This window comes from Erigeron canadensis, chromosome 4, assembly GCF_010389155.1.
Source record: "Erigeron canadensis isolate Cc75 chromosome 4, C_canadensis_v1, whole genome shotgun sequence".
Taxonomy (NCBI): Eukaryota; Viridiplantae; Streptophyta; class Magnoliopsida; order Asterales; family Asteraceae; genus Erigeron; species Erigeron canadensis.
In genome coordinates, this window is record NC_057764.1 from 27,691,386 (window position 1) to 27,713,974 (window position 22,589).

A 22,589-nucleotide genomic window follows, 5' to 3' on the forward strand; every position below is an offset into this window, starting at 1 on the left:
AAATTGTCCTAGTCGGACTTTGAGGGTTGTTACACATAGGGTCAGATCGAATTGAATATTAAATTGTAAAAGTGATCACTTGATTCAAAGGCAAATCTGATGTTATTTTGTAACATAGTTTTTAAACTTTTACTTTGTATTTCAAAAACCAAAGGTCGTCTGCAAGAGGTTTACATTCATGGTGTTGTTTGGTGTCATCGAGGAGGGTGGTAGTCCTCAGACAGTCACCACACACACCAGCATACATTCAACTTGGGTGGCACAAGCCCTCTGTTGTCAACAAATTGTCAAATATCAAATCACTTGGCTATGCAATAGATAGTAATAGTCGAACGTGCATTCTTGTACAGAGTTCTCTCCCCTGTTTCTATCATGTAAACCTCGATGGCATTATTCCATTTCCTTTCATTAAATAGAACCGAATGGTAAAATGGACAACCCTTCAGAGCTTGCAACACCGCACAAGTGAATATCAAGTCTTGAAATTACAACTTCAATGAGCTTTTATCCCGGGAAAATTTTCCTAGATGGTCTAATTTTAAGGTGCATATCCTATTTTAGACACCTACAAGAAAATTTACTTATATGCTCAATGAATCCTTACTACCTAACATCTTTAGTAAAAAACCAAAACCATCCCATTAATTAAATCGTAACAAGTGTTCAAGTTGGGTTTAATAATTTGTACTAATTAACTTGTAGTAAAGTGGATGAAGTATATGTGATAATGGTTTCGTGTTTTGAGTTCTTCTGATGCTGAATCTCTATTTACTCAATTTTTTGATAAACATGAAGATAATATTCAACTTGGTTTATCATCCATAAATTTTAAGGGGAGTTTTTTTAATGCTACTACAAGTTTATTTGATAGAACTAGGTTACAACTATAGAGCACACCTTGTCTTGCAACTTTTTTTTTTTTTGTCTAATAATGAGAATAAAGCTTGTTTGTTTGGAAAAAAAAATGAAAAGCATAAGAGCACTTAAATGATAGAGAAGTAATGTAAAATATAAGTTGTATGGTATCATTACAAGTATCTTCAAATGGTTGAAGTAAAAGGCGTCCAAGCCGGGATTGTAAGTGACTACATGTACTCAAGTTCGCAAGCGTATAAGTAAAAAAAATGAAGTTTTGATCACAAACTACGATGCCTTGCATATTCGAATTTATTTCATACTCACGAATCATTTATGAGACATATTTGAATTTCTTTATGATACAATCTATATCGATATCGTACATCGTATGGATATTAGGACTAGTATTTAAAATAATAAAGTGCGAAAAAGTTAAATAGGAAGTTGAGTTGATATAGAGCTAGATTGGATTAACTTCAAAAAAACAATAGTTGTTTTTGATTATAAAAGTTATATATGTACATAGTAATTAACGAATCCATTTTTTTTTTACATTCAGTCAGTATCTGACATCAGGGAAACCTCATCGTATAATGGTGAAACCTTACACGTATCATAGACAACGAGATGTTGACCATGAACCGTTACAAGTATTCAAAGGAAAAAACTCCAAGACTTGTCATCATTAAGGATCGAACTCAAGACCTTGAGTAAAACTTGAGATGCCTCTAACCAGTTGGACTAGTCATCATTGGCTAACGAAGCCATTTATTAGAAAACACTATTATAAACAGCGTTTTTTTAACAATAAATTTAAGTTTAGCGACATTATTATATATACTAAAAAGCATGAATTGGTTTGCGTGCGCCATACATTTTCAACAAATTTAGTCCCTATCGTTAAATTTGTTGCAACAATGGTCCTCATCAGCTAACGGCTGCTAATTTTTTCCTGCAATTATAGTCCCTGTCGTTAAATTTGTTACAACAATGGTCCCTATCAACTAACTTTAACCTTTTAACTTTAGGTTTCTTAATATTTGCCACATAACTTTAACGTTTTTAACTTTTGTCATATAACTTTAATTTCTTTTACTTTTAACACAATAGTTTGCTTTTATTTAGTTTTTAAACATATGTTTTTCTAACTATTGCCACGAAAGTTTCATTTTTTTTTACTTTTTATGATGGAAACTTTTAACTTTTAACTTTTGTCACATAAATTTTTTTTATTTATTTTTGGCACGAAAAGCTTTGTTTTATTTAGTTTTTAAACTTTTGTTTTTCTAATTTCTGTCACGAAAATTCATTCTTTTTACTTTTTATCACAGAAACTTTTAAACTTTTACTTTTAGTCACATAACTTTATTTCTTCTATTTCTTGCACGAAATATTTGTGTTATTTCCCCATTTACTTTTTATACATTTGTTTTCTAACTTTTGTCACGAAAGTTTCATTCTCTTTACTTTTTATCACATAAATTTACGAATTTTTCGTCATTCTACTTTTTGCCACATCACTTTTATTTCTTCTACTTTTCACACAAAGTTTTGTTCTATTTAATTTTTATACTTTTATTTTTTCAACTTCAGCCACCAACGTTTCATTTTTCTTTACTTTTTATCACATCACTTTTCACCTTTTAACTTTTGCCACAAAACTTTCATTTTATATAATTTTCCACATGTTTACATGTTACGTAATGTCTCCCAGGGCAACGCCCAGGGACAAAAAACTAGTTGTTTCTATATCAACTGTTGTCCAAAAAAACTTGATTATTTTCAAAAAAAAAAAAACTCAGGTCATTTATCTGAAAAGTATTTTTATTCACACTCGTATTCTCAAGACCTCAAAACCAAGAGATGGAATCAACTTTTGAGGGTTTGGCTAGACCGTCACACACTCAAACCTTAAAACAATGTGTAAGAGATGGTAAATATGGTAAATAAAAATAAATGTTTCTTAGAACTGATTTTACTGTCTTATATCATATCATACCTCATTAAAAGTTGTACACATTTCAGCATGGCCTAGAATAATTACATCAAAGTTCCTAATAAGCCAAGAGTGTACAAAAATTGCCCTTTTGATCATCCATTTATAAGTTTAGTACATGCATGTGAAATATGTACGAACAAAACTCCAAATTGATTTAGTGTGATTTAACAACACAAGCGTCGATTCAACAAACACTTCTTGACACGTTTTTCCTTTCCAAATGACACTAAACATCATATAGAGATGTGGTGTTTGGTCTAATGTATTTGGTCTTTTAGTATCTTGCTAGAAAAAACTTGATAGAATGAAATATTACTTATCTGTTCAAAAGAAAATATATCTCTATATATACATGCATATCTTCTTCCATTCTTATCTTCTTAAGAACCCACAAAACTACTTACACTAACATGCCTACTTCGTCTTCTCTCTCTCTTGCAAACAATGAACACTTGCAAGAGCTTATCGGATCTGCTCGACCTTTCCTTCGAGAAAATCTCGAGTCAGTTGACAAGAACTTGCCAACCCTCTTGACAATCTTACGCTCAGCCGGTGCTGGAGAATGCTGGCACCGACTAGGCACTTTTCTTGACCACCTTTACCATGTTTATCGTATCCTTAAACTATGGAAGGCACCAGACAGTGTTTGTCTTTTCGGCCTTTTCCATTCAGTTTATTCCAACTCATATCATGACCTTGCAATCTTTGACCCCGTGACTGACCGTGAGACTGTTCGCAACCATGTGGGTTCGGTTGCTGAATGTTTGATTCACTTGTTTTGCATAGTACCTCGCCATACTCTCATTCATGATGATCTTGTGTTTCGTTACACTGATTCGGAGCTCCAGGAACATCTCCAAGCTTCTGAACTTTCTTTGAGAAACCTCAAAGAGAAAGCTGGAAGTTCAAGTACACACACCTATACTAGTATTATTTTGGATTGTCTAACTTTAACCATTCTCTAATTATTGACCAACTTAGTGTATGAAAACTAGTGTCACAAATTGATTTATACACCAATTGTCTACCAATAAACTAATTAAATAATGGTTTTAATTATATAAGATATCTAAAAAATAAGATTCATTGATATAGACTGAAAGGGGCACGTTTTATTCGAATACTACACCATATGGTCTATCAAAAAATACTTTATTCCTGTCATAGTATTTTGGTAAAGTATATGTAAATCCTTAATTGTTTAGTCATGTATTTAGATATATTTTAATATATTATATTGTGTATACATATAATCCATCCGTAAGATATCTAAACTAGTTATTATAGTTACAAAAATTTGTAGTTTATTGAAATTATTATGCATATTTGGTAAGTATTAACAACTTTGTAATAGTGAAAGAAGAAATCTGGAGGAAGAAGTTGCAGGCAATTGTTCCAGCCAACGGAATCAAAGTGAAGCACATCCGAACAGGAGAGCCAGTGGTTCTTCCAAGAAGGGTACTAGCTGTTTTCCTTCTAATGACCATAGCTGATTTTGGTGACCAGTATTATGGTTATCAAGATGCGTTGTATGACAACACTGATGGTCGCTTGGAGTTCACCGGGAACATCAATTTTGACACGTTATGGCCTGGAAATGGAAAACCAGGACTGTATTTGAACCTGATATCGAAAATGGCAGCTATTTACACTTCGTTAGTTCGAGAAGAAGAGATCTTTATCGAAGAACGTAAAAGAGACCACTATGCAAATGGACTTTCAGGTAGGAATATCTTTACTTATCACTTATGATGTATAAATACTCTTTTGTAAAGAATGTATCATAATAATTATATAGTGTGCTCTATGAATTATTTTCCTGGTTGCAGGTGAGGACAGAGATGAAGACATAGAATTAGTGATTCCACCTATTTTCGACAGATGCACCAAGATTGTTGATCCAGGTGAGCTGATTATGGCCAGAGACTTGTACTGGGAGGCTGTTACTGATGAAGGATCAAAGAAGGAAAAGGGTGAAGAGTTGTTAATCAAGTGCATTGAGAAGAACCCATATGTGGGGGAGCCGCATGTGTTACTGAGTCAGTTTTATATAAGCAGAGGGAGGTTTGAAGAGAGTGAAAAAGAGGCCACAAAGGGTTTAAGCCTTTTGTTGGAATGGGGGTGTCCATGGGACAAAAGGATCTCATGGGAAGGTTGGGTTTCTTGGAGCAGGGTCATGTTGAGCAAGGCGAAAGAAAGGACCTGGCCAAATACTTCATGGGGAATCATTAGTTTGGGTCTTGTCAAGTAAATCTTACTGGTAGTCTGGTAGCAATAGTGTGAGCTTGGTTACCAGTAAAAATATATTTACCATGCATATTTGTGTCAAAAGTTTGTGCTTGGTAAGGAATAAACAATTACTGTATGTTTGGGAATTGATTAATCAATATGTAAGCTTTAACTCAGGGTATTCTATATGTCCTCATGATACAATGCAACTTTGGGATGAGAATGATATTTTGGATTTCATTCTCATTCCTGATGTATGATTTGTTATCTTTTGGTATCTGATTGTAATAAAAACTTACCAAAAACATATGACAATGTGTATAACTTAACAATTTTAAGTGACTAACATAACCTGAACACAAACACAACAGTTTTGTCAAGGAAAAGGGCTAAGCAGTTACGAAGTAAAATTAGGTAGAAGAAGGTACCTTGTAAGTTGAGAGCAGCAGCAATGCTTCAGTGAGAAGAACCGGCTCAAAAAATAGGTAATTTTAGACGGAGATTACAAACCCAACGCCTTCCCGAGTTTGGGATTCCCTAATTATAGAGGCCGATTCCTATCCATTGCCATCCCCAAACACTCGTATCTTAATTTGATTCCATTCCTAAATCCCCAAACCAAAAGCCACCAACCAGTCTTACATAATCATTTTCATAAGCGCTGCAACATACTATATCAGGGCAAAGTAAATATATGAAAGGCACAAAATAATTGAAATTTTGATGACTGAATTACACTCTGGTCTAGGAAGAAGCAAAACTCAACTGCATTTAAATTAGTTGAAACAATATTTGCCCGGTTATAATCTCTCTACAAACAAAAATAGAACAGTGAACAGTGCGAACCCAATAAGACATCTATTTCGAAAGCGAAAGGCAAGCATCAACTTAAAGTTCTGTATTCCATCAAATCTTAAATCCCAATAACAAAACGAAAACATTCAGTGGATATCAACCGCAATCTAATTGACAACTGACATACGTCAGTCATCTTCTCGCATATCGGCCTTCCTTTTGGCCTGCACAGCTAAGCGTGCATCTCTCTCCCTTTCATATTCCCGATAATCAGCACGCTCCAAAAATGAAACTTTATCTAAATACTGATTTCCACTCTTTTTATAAGTTTCCAGCTCCTCATCCAAACGATTTTCTTCCTTAAACTCTCCCCAATCCTTTTTGGTCTTATCAAGAACACTTAGCTTTGGTTTCTTCTTGATTTGCTCAAGAATGGCATCAACTGCAGAAGGTGCAGCACCTCCTTTTTCTTTTTCTGATGTTTCTGCCATATTAGCATCGACAAGCTTCTTTACTTCAATCGACTCCCCAGCAAAGTCTCTAACTTCTCTCACCTGCAAAACCGAAGTTTGAAAAATGTTACCATATGTTCAAGAAACCTATAATATCACCTAACACAGCAATGCTTTTACCTCAACTTTTCCTCTTCCGGCCACAGCAGCCATATTAGCAGTATCCCTGACGGCAGAAAGGGCAGCAGCAGCCGCCTTTAACGCCTCTGCACTACCATCGTTTTGTTTATCAACTGGTTTTAATGTTGGTACAGGTTGGATAGGTGAGCTTTTCTTTTGACCAAGTCCAAGAACTGTCATCCAGCTCTAATGAAGATAAATAAGTTACAAATGAATATCGAATACATTGACTGAAAAACCATACTTCTAATACATAAAATGCGTACGAATCCTTACCGAAGAAGATGGTTTCGTAGAAGGCTTAGATGATGTTCCTTTTACATTTGTAGGAGCCTTCTTCAAAATAGAATTTAGCTTTTCTTTCGATATTCCTTTATTCATTTGCTGCCAAACAGCATCGACTCGAGCATTGTTGTCTGGAATTACAAACATAGTTTAACATAACTTCCCTAAAACTAATACTAAAACATCCAGGCAACTGATCATACTAATCAAAGCTGCTTAACTTTTCTTCTAAAAGATTCGAAACATCTTCAATTACCAACCAATGAAAACCAGAAAAATCCAAACTTTTTTACTACATCTTAATTTTCTTGAACAATTAAGCATACCCAGCTAAAAATAAAGTCACCCCAGACGGAAAAAATCGAAACTTTAACAAAATTTACCATAAACAAGCATGTAGCATTTCAACAAACACTTGGTGTGCATACTTACAGATAAAAACAAAATAAAATAAAACAAATTGAAGAAAAAGAAGCAACTGTATAAAATCTTTACAGCTATAATATATAAATAATTCCTGAACTAGGGTAGGTAAATCCTTGTACATACCAGGGGTAACCTGGGGATTTGGTTGTGTGACTGCTGGCGGAGCATTGGAGGTGGGTTGCGTCTGTGGAGGAGCAGCCGGCGGTTGATCGCCGGAGATATTGACGGCGGTGCCGTTTAATTGTTGGGTCATTGTGTTTTTTTTAGCAGATTGAAAGTGGATTTTGAGCTACAAGTAAGTAATTTTATGAATTTTGAATGTGTATCATGCAATTGAAGCTTTCGATAGAAGAAAATTTTGGAAATTGATGATGTGAAAATGGAGAGAAGACGAGGGTTTGAGAGTATGAAGAGTGGTGACTTTGTTCATAGAGTTTTTGGTTTCGGAGGGATTTTAAGTCGTTTATCTAAAACACCAACAATTTTAATTAATGTATGTTATTTTATAAAAATTATCACATTTTATCTTTTATTATTTTTTAATGCCCTCTCTCAGGTTTATATTATGTAACAATTATGAAATTATATTATGTAGGATTATTAGGTGTCATACTGAAATTAAATTTCTAATTTTAAGCATACATTAAAAAATAACATTTTAACTTAATTATCATTAACTAATAATAAAAAAAATAGGAACTCTTAGTTGGCAAACTTAAAAAAATATAAAATACAAATGTACATAAATATATAAATATAATATGTACGTTACTTTTTATAATGTGTATTCATGATTTAGATAGATACATTATCTATTTATAAAGATTTGATCATATATATTTTTATTCATTCGTAATTTATTTTTTTTGTTGTTATTGTGTACTCATTGTTTAGATGGATACATAGACTAGGCATACATTATCTTTTTTATACAGAGTTGATCATATATACCTTTATTCATTTAACTTTTTTAATATTAAAAACTACTATTATCGGTATCATTAGTTAGTATGAATTACATTTAACCCGTATATTATATAGGGCTGAAGAACGTAAATAAAAAGTAATTGATAGTTAATTATTTTTTTTGAATTAGTTGTCTATTAATCTCCTCATATTAGTGGTTTATATGGAATATATTTTTGTTAAAATATTATAGTGTTATACTTTAAATTTAAAAGATGCATTATCTATCTTAACCGGACTTTTACGACTATAATTATTTACCATGCAACGCATGAGTTTAATCTAGTAAAATTATAAAACTATCCTCAAGCGAAAAGATCATTCTACCCTTAATGAATTAATTAACTTTCTCACTTTTATTCATTAATTTAAATATTTCCACTTAAAATACATATAACATCCTTAATGAAATAATTTACAACATAAACTCCTAAAGTAACTACAATACCCTTTTTACATTAAGTACTTTTACAATAACAATTACAGTGCCACCATCCGTCAGGCCATCACCACTACCAACCACCGCCGCTAACATCACATCGCCGCTGCCACCACCATCGCCGCATTACTCGTATAAAAGTGTTATTTTAATGCATTATTTGTTTTAATTTTGTTCGTTTCATGATTTTAGTTATATATGTTATATGTGAAAATCATATATTTAGATATAAAAACTTATATAAAATATAATTAATAAATAAGAAAATATAAGAGTTATGTATTATACTAGGTACTTGACCCGTGCGATGCGCGAGTTTTTATAAGTTTACATAATTATTTATAAGTTATTGTTAATAACAACTCTTATTATTAATCAACCTCTTAATTCGCTTTCATTGCATTAAATATTGGTTTCCATTGTAGAAACTTATTTGCATATATCATTTCACATTGTACTCCATCATGTTTGTTGAGAAATATTTGGCAAATTTAAAATATATTTAAGGTAATATTTGACCGATTAAATAAAGTATATTTAAATTTTAAATTTTTGATAGATAAAAATTAAATAATTATTGCTGCTTTGGATTTAAAGTGAGGTTTAGAAAGACTTAATAGGTTAGTTATTCTAAATATGAATATAGATATTATATAAATGTAGATTTAGATTTAGATATATAATCAATCAATTGACATATTTATTTGTGAGTGATATATAATAAGTTTATTTGTGAATCATTAAATGATATACAAAGATTTAAGAAAAAAGAAATATATTGGACGACTATTCTCATTTGATTACATTTTGTAATACTTATTAATTTTCTAATCCTATTAAGATTCCTTTTTATCTATGTTATTTTTCAAATATATCTATCCATCTTTCCAATTAATGTTTATATCTATAGGTCTTTTACATGCGATTATTAATTATTATTGTTCAACGGAAAATTAATTCATTAGAAATTCTTATTACCTGATAGGTGAAACTTTTCTTCCATAGAAACACAAATGATGCCTTACTTTGATACATTTCAAAGTTGATCATATCCTCAATTGCCAAGGCTTAAACATCTTATGTATTGCATGATAATTCTAAACTAAAGAGAACATAAAATTAGATGATGGCCGAAAGCAATGAGAACATTATGTCTTGACACCCTTACTATATTCTTCTTCAAAAATATCCATATAAAATCTACAAAATGAATAACTAAAATAAAAAAATAAAAAGGAAAATAACAATAAATAAACCTTGATTTTCTTTCCATGTATCAAGTTACCAAAAAAATAAAAAGGAAAATAACAATAAATAAACCTTGAAAATAAAGTAGTCACACTTTTATGAAAGGGATTTATTTTTTTATTTTTAGTACTTGATTTCTCTTATTAATTTTGTATACGTTTTTATTTTTATTGGATTTATATATATAATTGTAAAAAAAATATCAAAATTACACATAGGATAAATCCTATGTGTCAATTTTTAAAGAGAGCTTTAAGTTAAAAAAGGATGGCTTATAATGCTTGGATAACTACTCTTTTATTAGAGTAATAGATATAAAAAACATATATAATATTAATTTTTGTTAATATCCTGAGTTTTACGATTAGAGTCACGAGTCAAAAAATATGATTTCGAGTCGAGTTGGAAATTGCGAGTCGACAACTATGGGGATATGGTCGTGGGATGCGCGTGGTTATGACGAGATGATAACGAGGAGGAACAGAAGCGTTACCACAAGTCCACAACTAATATAAAAAGAAAATAATTAATGAAGAAGAGGACAAATTTTATTATTGGTAATGGTGTTTTTGAGGTGGTTTTGTAATGAAAGAGGTGATGAGGTACCGATGTAAGTATGTAACCCTAAAAGCGGGGGAAACACCGAGAGATTGATACAATTGTGTTAAATTAAAAGTTATATTTAACTCCTTTTATATGATTAACTGTGTCAACATAAAGTAAATACGCTATGTTAGAGAGCCTAAAAGTGTACGTAACTCGTATTTTGTTTTTTGTCGTTTGTTTTTAAAATTTGATCGTGGTTCTGAAAAACAGGTGTTCTAACTTTTAAGTTGGTTTTCAGGTTGTAAAGGGTTTGGAAAGACAATACAGACAATTTATAAATATGTGATTCATGTTCATCATTTAAATTCCAGACTGACTTACTCTTGACTTGTACATGTGTGTGTGCCTTGTCACGGATCCTATCAAATATTCTCGATCATAAATTTACCGTACAATGCCGTTTACTTCATCTATGAAATGCAAACTTGTTCTATGAAATGCATCGAAGATTTACCCAACGTCGTTCCTTCTATAGAAAATAAAATGTGTCAAGTCACACATTATTCACGCCCAAGACATGTATGACTCATCAGCCTCTTTTCTTCTGCACCTTTCCCCTCTTAAAAAAATACCATCACCAATGACTAAAGACTACTAGCATCAAGTCACTGCTGACGACTATGAGATACCATTACTGCGTAATTGACTTGCTCACAAATGTAAAAAACCACCGTCAGTCCTAAGAAATCATCAAATATTGTCAAAGAATTGAGAAGCTATCGAATACGGAGTACTATCAAGCATAATGTAGAACGCTTTCATTTTGGCACATAAACCAACTTTAGTTATTCAAAAATTACCAAATCCAACCAAATACCAACATATCGTTTGCATAACTACATGAATACAAAACATAACAACGGGGGCAAGTTGTAAACTACATTCCTCAAACCAGAAATTAAAATTCATACATCATATTCTAATTGCTAGATTGGCGCAGCTCAGGTCTCACAAAGTCGGCGTCTGCAGGCACTGAGATATCAACAGTGGGTCTCAACTCTGCACATACTTTGATAGCCTCGTGCACTGGATCTTCAAAGAAGTTTTTCACTAGTTCCTGGTTGATAGGTGTGCCACTATCTACAGCAACCATGGCCTGTTGGGTTAGTATGTAGTCAAAACGCGGAGCCCATTTTCTTGATCCCAACCTTGCAGTCGTTGAACAGTTGTCCACCATAAAAGAAACACCTCGAGCATGCATGAAAGGGTTCAAAGAATCCACAGACTCGATCAAACTTTCATTTATGATCTCAGAAAAAGAATGACCTTTCTTCCTCAGTACCTCAATCTGTGTCATATTTCAAGGATCAACATTTTAGAAACCTGTAAATAAATTTAAATTAGTGAGTTGGGATAAGCAGGCTCACCTGGGCCATCATTAATGCCACATAAACACCTGCTGTAAAAGGATATAGCGGCCCTAAATCACCAGCAGGTCGAGTAGCACGAACCCGTTCCCCGACTTTCCACATCCGTGTCTGATCAATCTTGCCCATTGGGAAGGCTGGCAGACCCTCTTTTTCCTGGTTAAAAGTTGCTTGTCATCATCATTATACTCTGATATCATCAACATCACATTCTATGGACAGTAAACTTACATGAAAACGGCGACCGGCCAGAACAACACTCCTTATCTCACTGCCACTGGCTACATCCTCATAACACTCGTACAAGATTTCCATGCAGGGATGATATGAAGCACTGTATGCAGTCAAGAAATCCTTTTGGCCTTCTTCCGATAGTGACTCGTAAACAGCCTTCATACCCTGTTCAAAAACCAGTTCTTTACATTAGTTTTGTAAAACCTTGGTATAACTATCAAGCAGATCACCAAGATTAACGGGGTATACAGGTAAAAAAAAAAACAAAAAATGGCTTCAAACCAAGATAGATGCAAACCTTGGTCGATATAGTTCTTGATATAACTCCTGTAATGCACTCTACAGTGTTCTTGTAAGCCAAATCTTCGCTCATACCATTTTCTGTGTACCTTCTAAATAACGATTCCACAATACCATGCACAGCACCAAGTAGAATACCTAATATTCATCATAGGAGAATGGGTATTGATGACATTTCATTATCTTAGAAAAATGAAAGGCCTGAGATTAACTGTAGAGAAGAAAATATTGATCCATTTATCTATCAATGGGTCAATCTGGGTTGTATATCATCTCCAACACGTCATTTAAGCTGCGTAAGGGTTTACCTAAAGACTCAAAGTGTACTCAGATGCATAAAGACTTTGTAAGAGCTTTATCAAGAAAAAGTTAAATCATTTTATGATTTTATCCGAAAAGTCTGTAGGCCCGACTCACTCTGTTTTAAAACGTACTTCACATATTGTGGCACGAACTGAATTTGACCAACTCCCAGACCCACGGATTTTGTGGCCTCTAAGTGAGAGGCTTACCTCTCTCCCCAAATATATCGCTCTTGTACTCCTGCTCTAACGTAGTTGCAAATGTAAACGGTGAACCAAGAGCAACTGACCATCCAAGAGCAACATCAGTGGCTCTACCATCAACATCCTGCAACCAACATTTTACTAATCATTAAATAATGCCCAAAAAATGAAGAAAACGGAACAAACAAATGCCTGGTGACCAACCTGGTGAACGGCAAAACTTGCATTGATCCCGGCTCCATTGATCTCCTTTCCTTGGACATACAGCCTCCTAACTGATGGACCCATTCCTTTGGGACATACGGCAACGACACTGACATTCTTGGGGAAATCAAGACCAATTGATTGCAAATGGCCAAGAAGAAAACCATGGGAAAGTCCAAGTATGCTGTTAGGCTTCATGTGCGAGAAGATCTTCTCATAATTATCAGCCTGAAATAAACAAGTAGATTAGCAACATATTTATTTTATAACAGTAAAAAAGATCCACTGATAAGACTTAAAGATTTATGTTCACAACCTAAAGGCCACTTAGTACATCGGGAACAATTAAATACAGTAAGGGAATACACATAGCTATCTAGACTGTTTGGTACCAAAAATCGACTTTCTTTATTTCTTATATTTCAGCTATATATCCTCACTCAAAAGAGTTCAGATAAACAAAGATGGAGTAACAGATAACTTTTAAAGTGAACAAACAATCAACCAACCTGAGCTGAATCAGATATTAAGAGCAGAACCAGGTCACTACCCGAGATAGTGGGATAAATCTCACCAAGAGTCCCATTTTCTTCAGTGAACCCTGCAGCACGAGCCTCGGCAAACGAACTCGAGCCCTTCCTTAACCCAATCTATTTTAACACATATAGCAAAAGCCTTTTCAGCAATTGTTATTAAAACTGCACACTAACATATAATCAAAATGTATGTAGAAAAACACCTTGACTACGATATCAGATTTCGCTTCGGCAAGCGAATCCCTAAGATTCTGAGCTTGAGCTGGACCCTAAACACAGACAAAAAAATTACCATTACAAAGATAGGAAAGCAACCATATCCAACAAATTATAACTTGTCAACAATAACTAATCATATCAAATATACTAAATTACAAACCTGAGATCCCCAACCGATAACGCCAATCTGCTTAATACCTTTGAATGCATCGGGCAACAAATGAAACAAATCTCTTCCACCTCTCACAATGTACTACACAAACATCAAATAAATCATTTAAATAGATATATTTCTTACAAAACAATAGCATGCTGCGCTACTTCGCGAAAAATAACGATGTAGTTTTTGTTTGCGTCTTATTAGTCATTGTACTTATTTATTTTCATCTCATCCAAATTTTAAAATTTAAAATACATGATGCCAGCCCTTGGATCCTTTATATCTTTGATCACAACCCTTCACAACCCAACACTCCCATCTCCTAAAATCACACCCAACACTATGCAATTTTTTCTTTTCACTTTGGCCAACGAGTACAATATTATTTCATTAAAAGGTTAAGAAGTGCAAAAAAATGTATTTTTACACAACGTATATGATATAGATAACTTTAAATGTTGCTACTTTGTGCATTCCACTAAGGTACAAGACTATTTCATTATAAGTTTAGGTATCTATTCGGTATGCATCATTTGACTTTTATATATTGCTATTGTATGTAATGTGACGACTTATATGGATGTCGTGTTAGCAAAAATATAATTCGAGACAAACAATAACAATAATTTGAAGGCTTGATAGTTGATACACACCACAAAAGCATTCTAAGTTAGATACATCATACAGAGGACAGATTTTGGCAATATGGACTAATGTTGAATGAATATATCAGAAAACATTTATCCTTTCATTAAAAAAGTTTTTGTGTACCATTTGATATATTTTAAATTTTATTCATAACATTTTTTTTACTATCAAATCAAACATGGTATAGTAATATACTAAAAAGTTGACATTTTTAACATTCATGACAATTACTATTACAAAATAACCCATATGTACAAACAAAAAGAAATACACAATTGACTACTACAAAACAAATGAAAAGGTAAGTTGGTATGCATATATAGCCTTCCCCATATATACTATATATATATATATATAGATACAGATACAGATTGTAAAGTAAAGAAATGAACCTCATCATGACCAGCAAGGTTGACCTTCTCTTTCTTGAAAACAGAAGTCTCAAAATCGAGAGAAAAGGGCGTTTTGGTAATTGCTGGGGCTGCAACCATACGAGCTCCAAGAGCAGACCCAGAACCAGAACCAGACCCATTGGAGGAAAAGTGATTGGATTTGAGGGATTTGAAGGAAGATAGAAATGGTGAAGTGAAAGATATGGTTTTGGGTGTGGTTTTGAGAGATGATGATGATGATGATGATGATGAGGTGGAGGAGATGGTGGTTGGTGTGACGGAGGAGAAGGTTGTTGCGGCGGCCGCCATGACTGAGTGGCAGATACACTTTAGCAGTAAGTGGGAAGAGAGGTGAAGTGTGAAGTGGCTACACGAATAATAAGCTTTGTATTTTGTATCTATCTATATCTATATTTATACACCAGTTACCAACCGTCTACTTTGCCGTAGTCCGTAGAAAGGTACGAGTAAAATAGGTGTAGATATACAACAAATCTATTTTTATCTACAATGCTAGCACAATGTAGTGACAATGACGGCAATGTCGTGATGACGGATGGTGCCGGCGACGGATGATGGTGACGACAGGTAGTACAGGCTATTGATGTAAATTTAATTAATATATAATGATCCTATTTTGTAGGCTATTGACGAGTAGTGTGGGTTTTTTATTCATTTAGGTTGGAAGTGTATAGTATTTAGAGTTTATTGTTTTAATAGAAAATATTTTTAACATTTTTTCTCGATCTAACTTTCAACAGAATATATATTCTTTTAATCTTTTACAGTAATATGGAATATAATTCTTTTAATCTTTTACAGTAATATGGAATATAGATAAATTTGTATAATGGAAGCTATACGAATAAAATGCTCTTATAAATAGATATATCAATTTTTCTTTAAGTAGGTATTTTTTAGAATTAAAATGAGGTTAAGAAAAGGTCTAATATTTCTGTTGTATACAGTTAATGTTTGTTTATTTATATTCGTATTAGATGCGTGGAGTTATATTACATAAGGTTTATAAGTGTATTTTTTAAAAGATGTAAATTGTTCGCGAATATTAGAAGGTTTAACATACGTTGTTTTAAACGGGTCCGTATTTGGATAACTCCTCGCCGAATAAAACGTTTATTTAAATTCCCCAAAGATGATCACCCCAAATATGCCTAGGTTATAACTCGAATCTAAGACCTCTTATAATATAAGAAGGCATGTTTTGTTGGCGCTAGACCATGATAAACAACATTCAATAATTTTTTACATTGGATTTTAATGATTTGTTCGATATTACTATAAATCTGTAAAGTTTGTAAAAGAACTTTTCGAGAATCACAAGATTTTATCCATCGACTCCCGTGAACAGAACTTTATCAGCCTTCATTAACATACGCTATATGAAACAAAGGCTCATAACAGACGGATCTCATAACCTTTGGCATATAATGACCACAATTGAATTTTTTTAAGTTCTCAATCTGTCCCTTTTTTTGAATAGTAAATTATTAACGAGAAACCTTTCTGATGATTAAGTGAGCTCCAAATTGGGGTTGAATCGTGATGACCGATTGAGGAGCATGTGCATAGGATGGTGAAAGTTCAAAAGAGAAATGTTGCAAAGTTATAGCCAACGCTATTTTCGCTTCCATCATTGCAAATTGTTGTCCAATGCATATACGAGGTCCCCAACCAAACGGTAAATATGACATTTGTCCCTTTGTCGCCTTGGAAACACCCTCACAGAACCTCTCTGGCTTGAACTCATCTGCGTTGTCACCCCATATCTCATGGTCACGGTGTAATAGTACCATGGGGACTGTGATTGCAGTCCCAGCCGGTAAATGCATGTCTCCTAACTTAGTTTCCTCCATAGTTAACCGGTATAATGCAGGAATTGCAGGATACAGTCTTAGAACTTCATGTAAGATCATAGTAACCTAAAAAACCAATCAATTAAGAATGTAAGGAGAACATTTTAAACACAATAACGAGATTACAGGAACTAAAGTATATATTTGTGAATAAACTGCGCGCTTTACTATTTTTAGACGACTCAACCCATCGAGATCTGGTTTATTACTTCCAAAGACTTGAAGAACTTCATCTCTTGCTTGTGCTTGCCAAGATTGATGTTGGCTTAGTAAAATCATGGACCATACAAGCAAATTAGAGGTGGTATCTTGACCTGCAAAGTAGAAAAGTTTGCATTCTTCTATGATATCTTCAATACTCATTTGTTGAATTTCTTTTTGGTTGGACTCTAACAATATGCTCAATAAGTCATCATGGTTGGATTGACCACTTTCCATTGCCATTAGCCTTTTATGTATAAGAGCTCTTATGGAAGCCTTCACATGATGGTCAATCTCATTTATCCTTTTGTTCTTTTTTGTTGGCAAAAACCTAGCTAGGAGAAAAAACACATGTTTTACATATATAAGCTCATGATCTCTTTTGTAAGTAACAGAACTATGAATATGTGAAATCTCACAAATTAATTAGATCAATTAAATTGTACTTCACCTGGATCCAGGGATGTATACGGATTGTATGATTTGCAATAGTAAAGCAATGAGTTCTTTTTGTAGCTCAAATATTCTTCTCCCTTCTTCATAACTACTACCAAACGCAGTGCGTGAGATTATGTCGCGAGAAAGTGTTTGAAGATATGGATAAACATCAAGTTCGCATGAATGTTCACACGCTAATAGCTTTTGCCATTTTCCCATCATTTCAGTGCAACTCAATTGAATAGCTGGACTCATGTACTACACAAAACAGTAGAGCAAGATGTATGAAACTTTATCTACGGATTTAATAATTGAATGAATATTGTTTGTTCTAAAAATACTTCTTTTTCAAGGATTTTAATGTGTGTTTTTAATATAAATACAGAGTAAAAAACCTTCAGCTTCTGAGCATGGAAGGCAGGGTTGATGATTTTTCTATGCTTGAACCACTTATCACCATCATAATGGAGTAACCCTTGAGATAATATCTTGATATATGGGTTATTTCTCCTAAGCTTTTGGAAATCATTGACCCTAGACAATATATCTTTGGCAAGACCAGGATCAAGAACATGCACCATTGGTTGTGGCCCGTACCACGCAATGAAAAGATTACCTATGATATAACCCCAAATTACATATCAAAGTATAGGTTAATTATCTGGACAACTTATCACGTTATAAACAAGATTAAATCATTAGTTAAAACTCCAATTTTAGTAGAATTTGAGTATACTTTGTAATTTGTTAAATTACTAGAAATTGATAACCCGTGATTTTAAATCTATTTTGATATGTTACCCAACCTGGTCTTTTGTCACCTATAAATAAATTGATTGATTAGGGGTATAAGTTATAACCATAAGTTTTGGCTGCCATATAAACAAAGGGTATGAGTCTTCCAACGACATCGTCTTGGATATCGATCGGCTTTTGGTTGGCTTCTTTGAGCATATGTTTCATCTCTTTGGTATCCCCAAACAAAAACTTATAGGAGGTTCCCTTTATCCCTTGGAGCCTTAGATACCTTTCAAGCCTCCTTGGCTTCACCCACACCCACTTCAACAAGCTCCATGCCACGAGCACCACAATAGCCCCAATCCAAGAACTTGCAACCCACTTATATATAATGCTTTGCATCTCCATGACTCAGAGGACTATATACCAAAAAAAAAAAAAGGGGGGGGGGGGGGGGGGGGGGGGGTTTGAAAATTACTCATTGAGTACACAACTGTATATATATGGGCTAATTAGCTTGTTTAAGCCTTGTGACAGTAATATTTGTAGTTTTATTGTGGGTACATATACTATTTGTTTGGTATTGTACGTTTGTCTAAAAGAACATAGACAACCACATAGAAAACAAAAAATCCTGCCAAATGAAAATGTATCATTCAATGTTTACACATGGAAGAAACAAGCTAGTAGAGAAGACATGCTCGTTGATTTCTAGAAAATGGACCCTAGCTCTTGAATTTGACATGATTTGTAGTATTCTAATAAAAGTATTATGCATAGGTGATTTTTAGGAAATCGTTAAAAGTAATGGTTTTGTAAGGTCCTCGATTTCTTAAGATACCATTTCTTAACTTCCGTTTTTGTGTGCAAATGTGATAAAAGAGTTTATATATGAAGTCTTCTCTTTCTAACTTCTGAAAACGATTGTAAACAAATTACTCAAAAGTGTGTTTAATTTTCATTATACTAGAATATTAGAATGTAAAATTTATGAGCGATAAGACCCCATTTCACAAGTTTGGTTTAGACCTCAAAAGTGGTTGATATTAATACCATAAAAATGAATTAATCTACCACAATAGTCCATCAGATATTAATGAATTAATAAAACTTGTATATTGTGTTACATTTATCATTTTTTTAATACAATTATCATTTCTCATTATACTATATATCTGAAAAAGATAAATGAAATCTTTTCATCTAATAAAAAGGAGTAAAAGATAATGTCATATGGATGATTAATCAATTTTAAGGATCGAATGTGTTTCATGATGTAATTTTTTTTTTTTTACAATATTTCTATTCTTCTTTATTAGTTTCATATATGTATAAGATGTAAAACTATGTTTTTATTTAAATCTTTTCGAATTTTCCCAACATTTTTTTTTCTTATTTAGATATATGATAATAATAATAATAATAATAATAATAATAATAATAATAATAATAATAATAATTCAAAAGCAAAATCCTTTTTACATGGTTCTTTGGACCCAATTAAATTTTTCAAAGATGAGTCTCAAACAATGACTAGTTTTTCAAAAGCAAAAATGTTACGAGTACTAATTTTTCAAACATTTTTGTGTTTTGTAACAATAGGTTTCTTTCAAGCCTCCCTGGCTTCACCTATACCGACTAACAGGTCACACGAAACTTGTTAAGGCATAAACTTGTTAAGGTCAAACATAAATACGACCTGTTAACTAATCGTTTCATTTATTCGAAACATGAACACGACACGAAAATTAACATGTGCACTTGTTAAGGCCTGTTAAAAACCTGTTAACATGTATTTTATAGAATTCTTGACTAATTCTTAAAAAAAAACTCTTAACAATACAAATACTCTTACAAATCTTAACTTATACATAACGATATTAATCCATACATTACAAAAAGATCATAAACATCTTAACTAATACAAATCATATATCAAATTATAATATCAAATTCTTAGTATCGTTAACCTTAACAGGTCTCTTAACATGTTAGATTTTGTTAAGACACGAATCTTAACAGCCTAAGAGGTCTTACAGGTCCAAACCTGATAAAACATAATAGACCAAACACAAGTAAGAACATGTGTCTTATTAATAGATTTCGTGTTAAAATAACCAGCCCTAACAAGCTCCATGTCAGGAGCCCCACAATATTTATGTATGCATGATTTATGTATGCTCTGTATTTCCATGATTTAGACGACTATACAAAATGGGAAGTGATAATCATACAACATATTTTGATGCATTTACCACACTGTACATGTTTCATAGCATACTGTACAAGTATGCAATGCACAACAGTGGTAAACTTATCAAATTATGTGATACGAATATCACTTCCGATACAAAATGGGGAAGATTGAAATATATATGCATCAAGTGCACTAGGTGGAAGATCACTATATATTGGCATAATGAGCTTGTTCGAGTGGAGCATCGAGGACCTAAATAGTATTCTAAATAGTGTAAAGTTGTTAAAATTATGTTATATGTTTTCGATCTCTTTAAGATTTCACTTTTGTTTGCATATGTAACATGAAAGTCTATTTTTGAAGGTCTCCTCTTTAATTTCAACTTTTAAATGGATTGTAACAAAATATATATATATATATATATATATATATAGCAGTGCTGTTTAAGTTTCAATAATATTACACCTTGATTAATCATATTTCGGTTTAAAACCCAAGAGTGGTTAAGACGCATTTTGTACCATGTACATATCCTACTCAAAATTATGTTTTTCTTTCTTAACATCACAAGGACAAGCTAGCGACATTAGCTTTGCTGTATGCGTGTATGTGTCATTTTCACCTTATTAAATCATTTGATATCGATATCTTCATTATTTAATATGGCACATTGCAAAATGCAAATGGCCTGCCCGATAGTTAACATGATAGATTTGCCCAAACCAAGAACTCTACCACAAATAATTATTATCTACCAATAAACTAAAACAAAATTGAGATGTGCTTGAAACGACACGTGACGTAATCTTTCATCGTAACGTGTCATTTTAATTTATCTATTTTATTAAATTAGCTTTTCGAATTATATATAGATTCAATTCTTTATTAGACTTAGAATTAAACTCTAACTCTTAGGCTCTTAGCTTATAAATACAAAACACATTATAACCTTATTTCATTAATCGTTTTTCTCATTAATAAAGTTGTCTATTTTTCTTTCTCAATTCTTACTTCTATTACTTAATTATTTATTTAACTATAATTTTTAGATTTTAATGTCATATATATATATATATACGGTAGGTTAAATTAACTATATTAAAAAGTAGTTTTTTACATACATAATATTTTTGATTTATAAAGACTCATTGAAAATGTAAGTTGATATATTTTTAAAATTTTGTGAAATAAAAAAGGTTATAAATTATATATGTTGAAATATTTTTGAACTAATTAAATGATGAAAAATATGATGAAAAATTTAAAAAGTTTTTTTCAGTTGATGGCGACAAAATGTAACTAGTATAAATTAAATATTTAATAAGGTTAAACAGTGTAAATTATTAATAAAAAAATGTAAATCAACGAGACTTATTGTACAAATACTAATAAAATTACATTTGTTTTAATATATTCAGATAATGATTATTAGTATATTTGATTTATATTGAGATTAATACTGACATCAACAATATTCAGTTTAAGGATGGAAGAGCGAGTCATAAATTATTATTTTTTTATTTTTTAACTTGTACGTGATTAATTATATTTAAAAATCTAAACCAAACCAAATAATTTATTAAATAAAATATTTTTTTTTATTTTTAGAACAGCGTGTTAGTTTTTTAGTGGTTCAAACCCTAACAGAGACATCTAAGCGGACGGTATGCTAGCGGTTGGAACCCAAAGGTACCCCTGGAGACCAAGGGTGCGATAACATGTCTCTCAGCCAACATCCCCTTCCCTAAAACCCCAAAGAAGGTCTCAGGTGGCCACTTGATCTTAGACCAAGTGGTTTAAATAAAATAGTTATTTTTTATTTTTGTTTTATTTTTCTTTGGTCTATTTGATAGAGGCTTTATCGTTTTTAATGGTATGGAGGTTTTATGTTCAAACTTAATTAAGAGCTAATTTTAGTATAATATTTAGTGTATAGTAGAGTAAGCTTTACAAGTATCGATGCGCACTAAGTGGAATCTCAGTCTTCCCATGCATGAGGGTCTTGGGTTTGGGGAGACCCAAGTTCGAATCATATGGGGTAAGGTTTACTTATATTTATTGTCGTGTCATTTGGCGGATTAATAGAAGGTTT

General features: G+C 32.6%; 4 protein-coding genes across 4 annotated transcripts; 1 reads left to right on the forward strand and 3 right to left on the reverse strand.

Moving 5' to 3' along the window:
• The first annotated feature begins 3,211 nt into the window (after positions 1–3,211).
• On the forward strand, positions 3,212–5,262 carry LOC122596269. The gene is made up of 3 exons (XM_043768820.1): positions 3,212–3,766; positions 4,212–4,580; positions 4,687–5,262. Exons 1-3 carry the CDS (start codon positions 3,268–3,270, stop codon positions 5,106–5,108), a joined length of 1,290 nt encoding a protein of 429 aa, XP_043624755.1. The 5' UTR covers positions 3,212–3,267; the 3' UTR covers positions 5,109–5,262.
• A 569-nt stretch (positions 5,263–5,831) lies between these two features.
• On the reverse strand, positions 5,832–7,685 carry LOC122596271 (craniofacial development protein 1). Its single transcript, XM_043768821.1, has 4 exons — positions 7,348–7,685; positions 6,790–6,929; positions 6,514–6,699; positions 5,832–6,435 (listed from the first exon to the last, which is right to left on the reverse strand). The coding sequence occupies exons 1-4, from the start codon at positions 7,475–7,477 to the stop codon at positions 6,070–6,072; spliced, it is 822 nt and encodes a 273-aa protein (XP_043624756.1). The 5' UTR covers positions 7,478–7,685; the 3' UTR covers positions 5,832–6,069.
• A 3,559-nt stretch (positions 7,686–11,244) lies between these two features.
• Positions 11,245–15,433, reverse strand: LOC122595528 (ketol-acid reductoisomerase, chloroplastic-like). The gene is made up of 10 exons (XM_043767899.1): positions 15,050–15,433; positions 14,010–14,102; positions 13,834–13,899; positions 13,604–13,744; positions 13,095–13,322; positions 12,897–13,014; positions 12,383–12,522; positions 12,082–12,249; positions 11,851–12,006; positions 11,245–11,771 (listed from the first exon to the last, which is right to left on the reverse strand). The coding sequence occupies exons 1-10, from the start codon at positions 15,356–15,358 to the stop codon at positions 11,403–11,405; spliced, it is 1,788 nt and encodes a 595-aa protein (XP_043623834.1). The 5' UTR covers positions 15,359–15,433; the 3' UTR covers positions 11,245–11,402.
• Positions 15,434–16,229: 796 nt separating this feature from the next.
• On the reverse strand, positions 16,230–18,734 carry LOC122596416 (cytochrome P450 CYP72A219-like). The gene is made up of 5 exons (XM_043768988.1): positions 18,423–18,734; positions 17,958–18,178; positions 17,576–17,820; positions 17,092–17,455; positions 16,230–16,989 (listed from the first exon to the last, which is right to left on the reverse strand). The coding sequence occupies exons 1-5, from the start codon at positions 18,706–18,708 to the stop codon at positions 16,558–16,560; spliced, it is 1,548 nt and encodes a 515-aa protein (XP_043624923.1). The 5' UTR covers positions 18,709–18,734; the 3' UTR covers positions 16,230–16,557.
• Between the last annotated feature and the right edge of the window lie 3,855 nt (positions 18,735–22,589).

What these genes read in the sequence shown, in the direction of transcription:
- LOC122596269 (XM_043768820.1), top strand. Translation starts at nt 3,268, where the DNA reads ATGCCTACTTCGTCTTCTCTCTCTCTTGCAAACAATGAACACTTGCAA. An exon ending in AGAGAAAGCTGGAAGTTCAA is followed by an intron (nt 3,767 to 4,211) that starts GTACACACACCT and finishes ACTTTGTAATAG; the next exon opens with TGAAAGAAGAAATCTGGAGG. An exon ending in CTATGCAAATGGACTTTCAG is followed by an intron (nt 4,581 to 4,686) that starts GTAGGAATATCT and finishes TCCTGGTTGCAG; the next exon opens with GTGAGGACAGAGATGAAGAC.
- LOC122596271 (XM_043768821.1), bottom strand. Translation starts at nt 7,477, where the DNA reads ATGACCCAACAATTAAACGGCACCGCCGTCAATATCTCCGGCGATCAA. An exon ending in CTACGAAACCATCTTCTTCG is followed by an intron (nt 6,700 to 6,789) that starts GTAAGGATTCGT and finishes TATCTTCATTAG; the next exon opens with AGCTGGATGACAGTTCTTGG. An exon ending in CCGGAAGAGGAAAAGTTGAG is followed by an intron (nt 6,436 to 6,513) that starts GTAAAAGCATTG and finishes TCGGTTTTGCAG; the next exon opens with GTGAGAGAAGTTAGAGACTT.
- LOC122595528 (XM_043767899.1), bottom strand. Translation starts at nt 15,358, where the DNA reads ATGGCGGCCGCCGCAACAACCTTCTCCTCCGTCACACCAACCACCATC. An exon ending in AATCTGATATCGTAGTCAAG is followed by an intron (nt 13,745 to 13,833) that starts GTGTTTTTCTAC and finishes GTGTTAAAATAG; the next exon opens with ATTGGGTTAAGGAAGGGCTC. An exon ending in TGGCATTAATGATGGCCCAG is followed by an intron (nt 11,772 to 11,850) that starts GTGAGCCTGCTT and finishes AATATGACACAG; the next exon opens with ATTGAGGTACTGAGGAAGAA.
- LOC122596416 (XM_043768988.1), bottom strand. Translation starts at nt 18,708, where the DNA reads ATGGAGATGCAAAGCATTATATATAAGTGGGTTGCAAGTTCTTGGATT. An exon ending in TATGGCAGCCAAAACTTATG is followed by an intron (nt 18,179 to 18,422) that starts GTTATAACTTAT and finishes GTTATATCATAG; the next exon opens with GTAATCTTTTCATTGCGTGG. An exon ending in GTATACATCCCTGGATCCAG is followed by an intron (nt 17,456 to 17,575) that starts GTGAAGTACAAT and finishes TCTCCTAGCTAG; the next exon opens with GTTTTTGCCAACAAAAAAGA.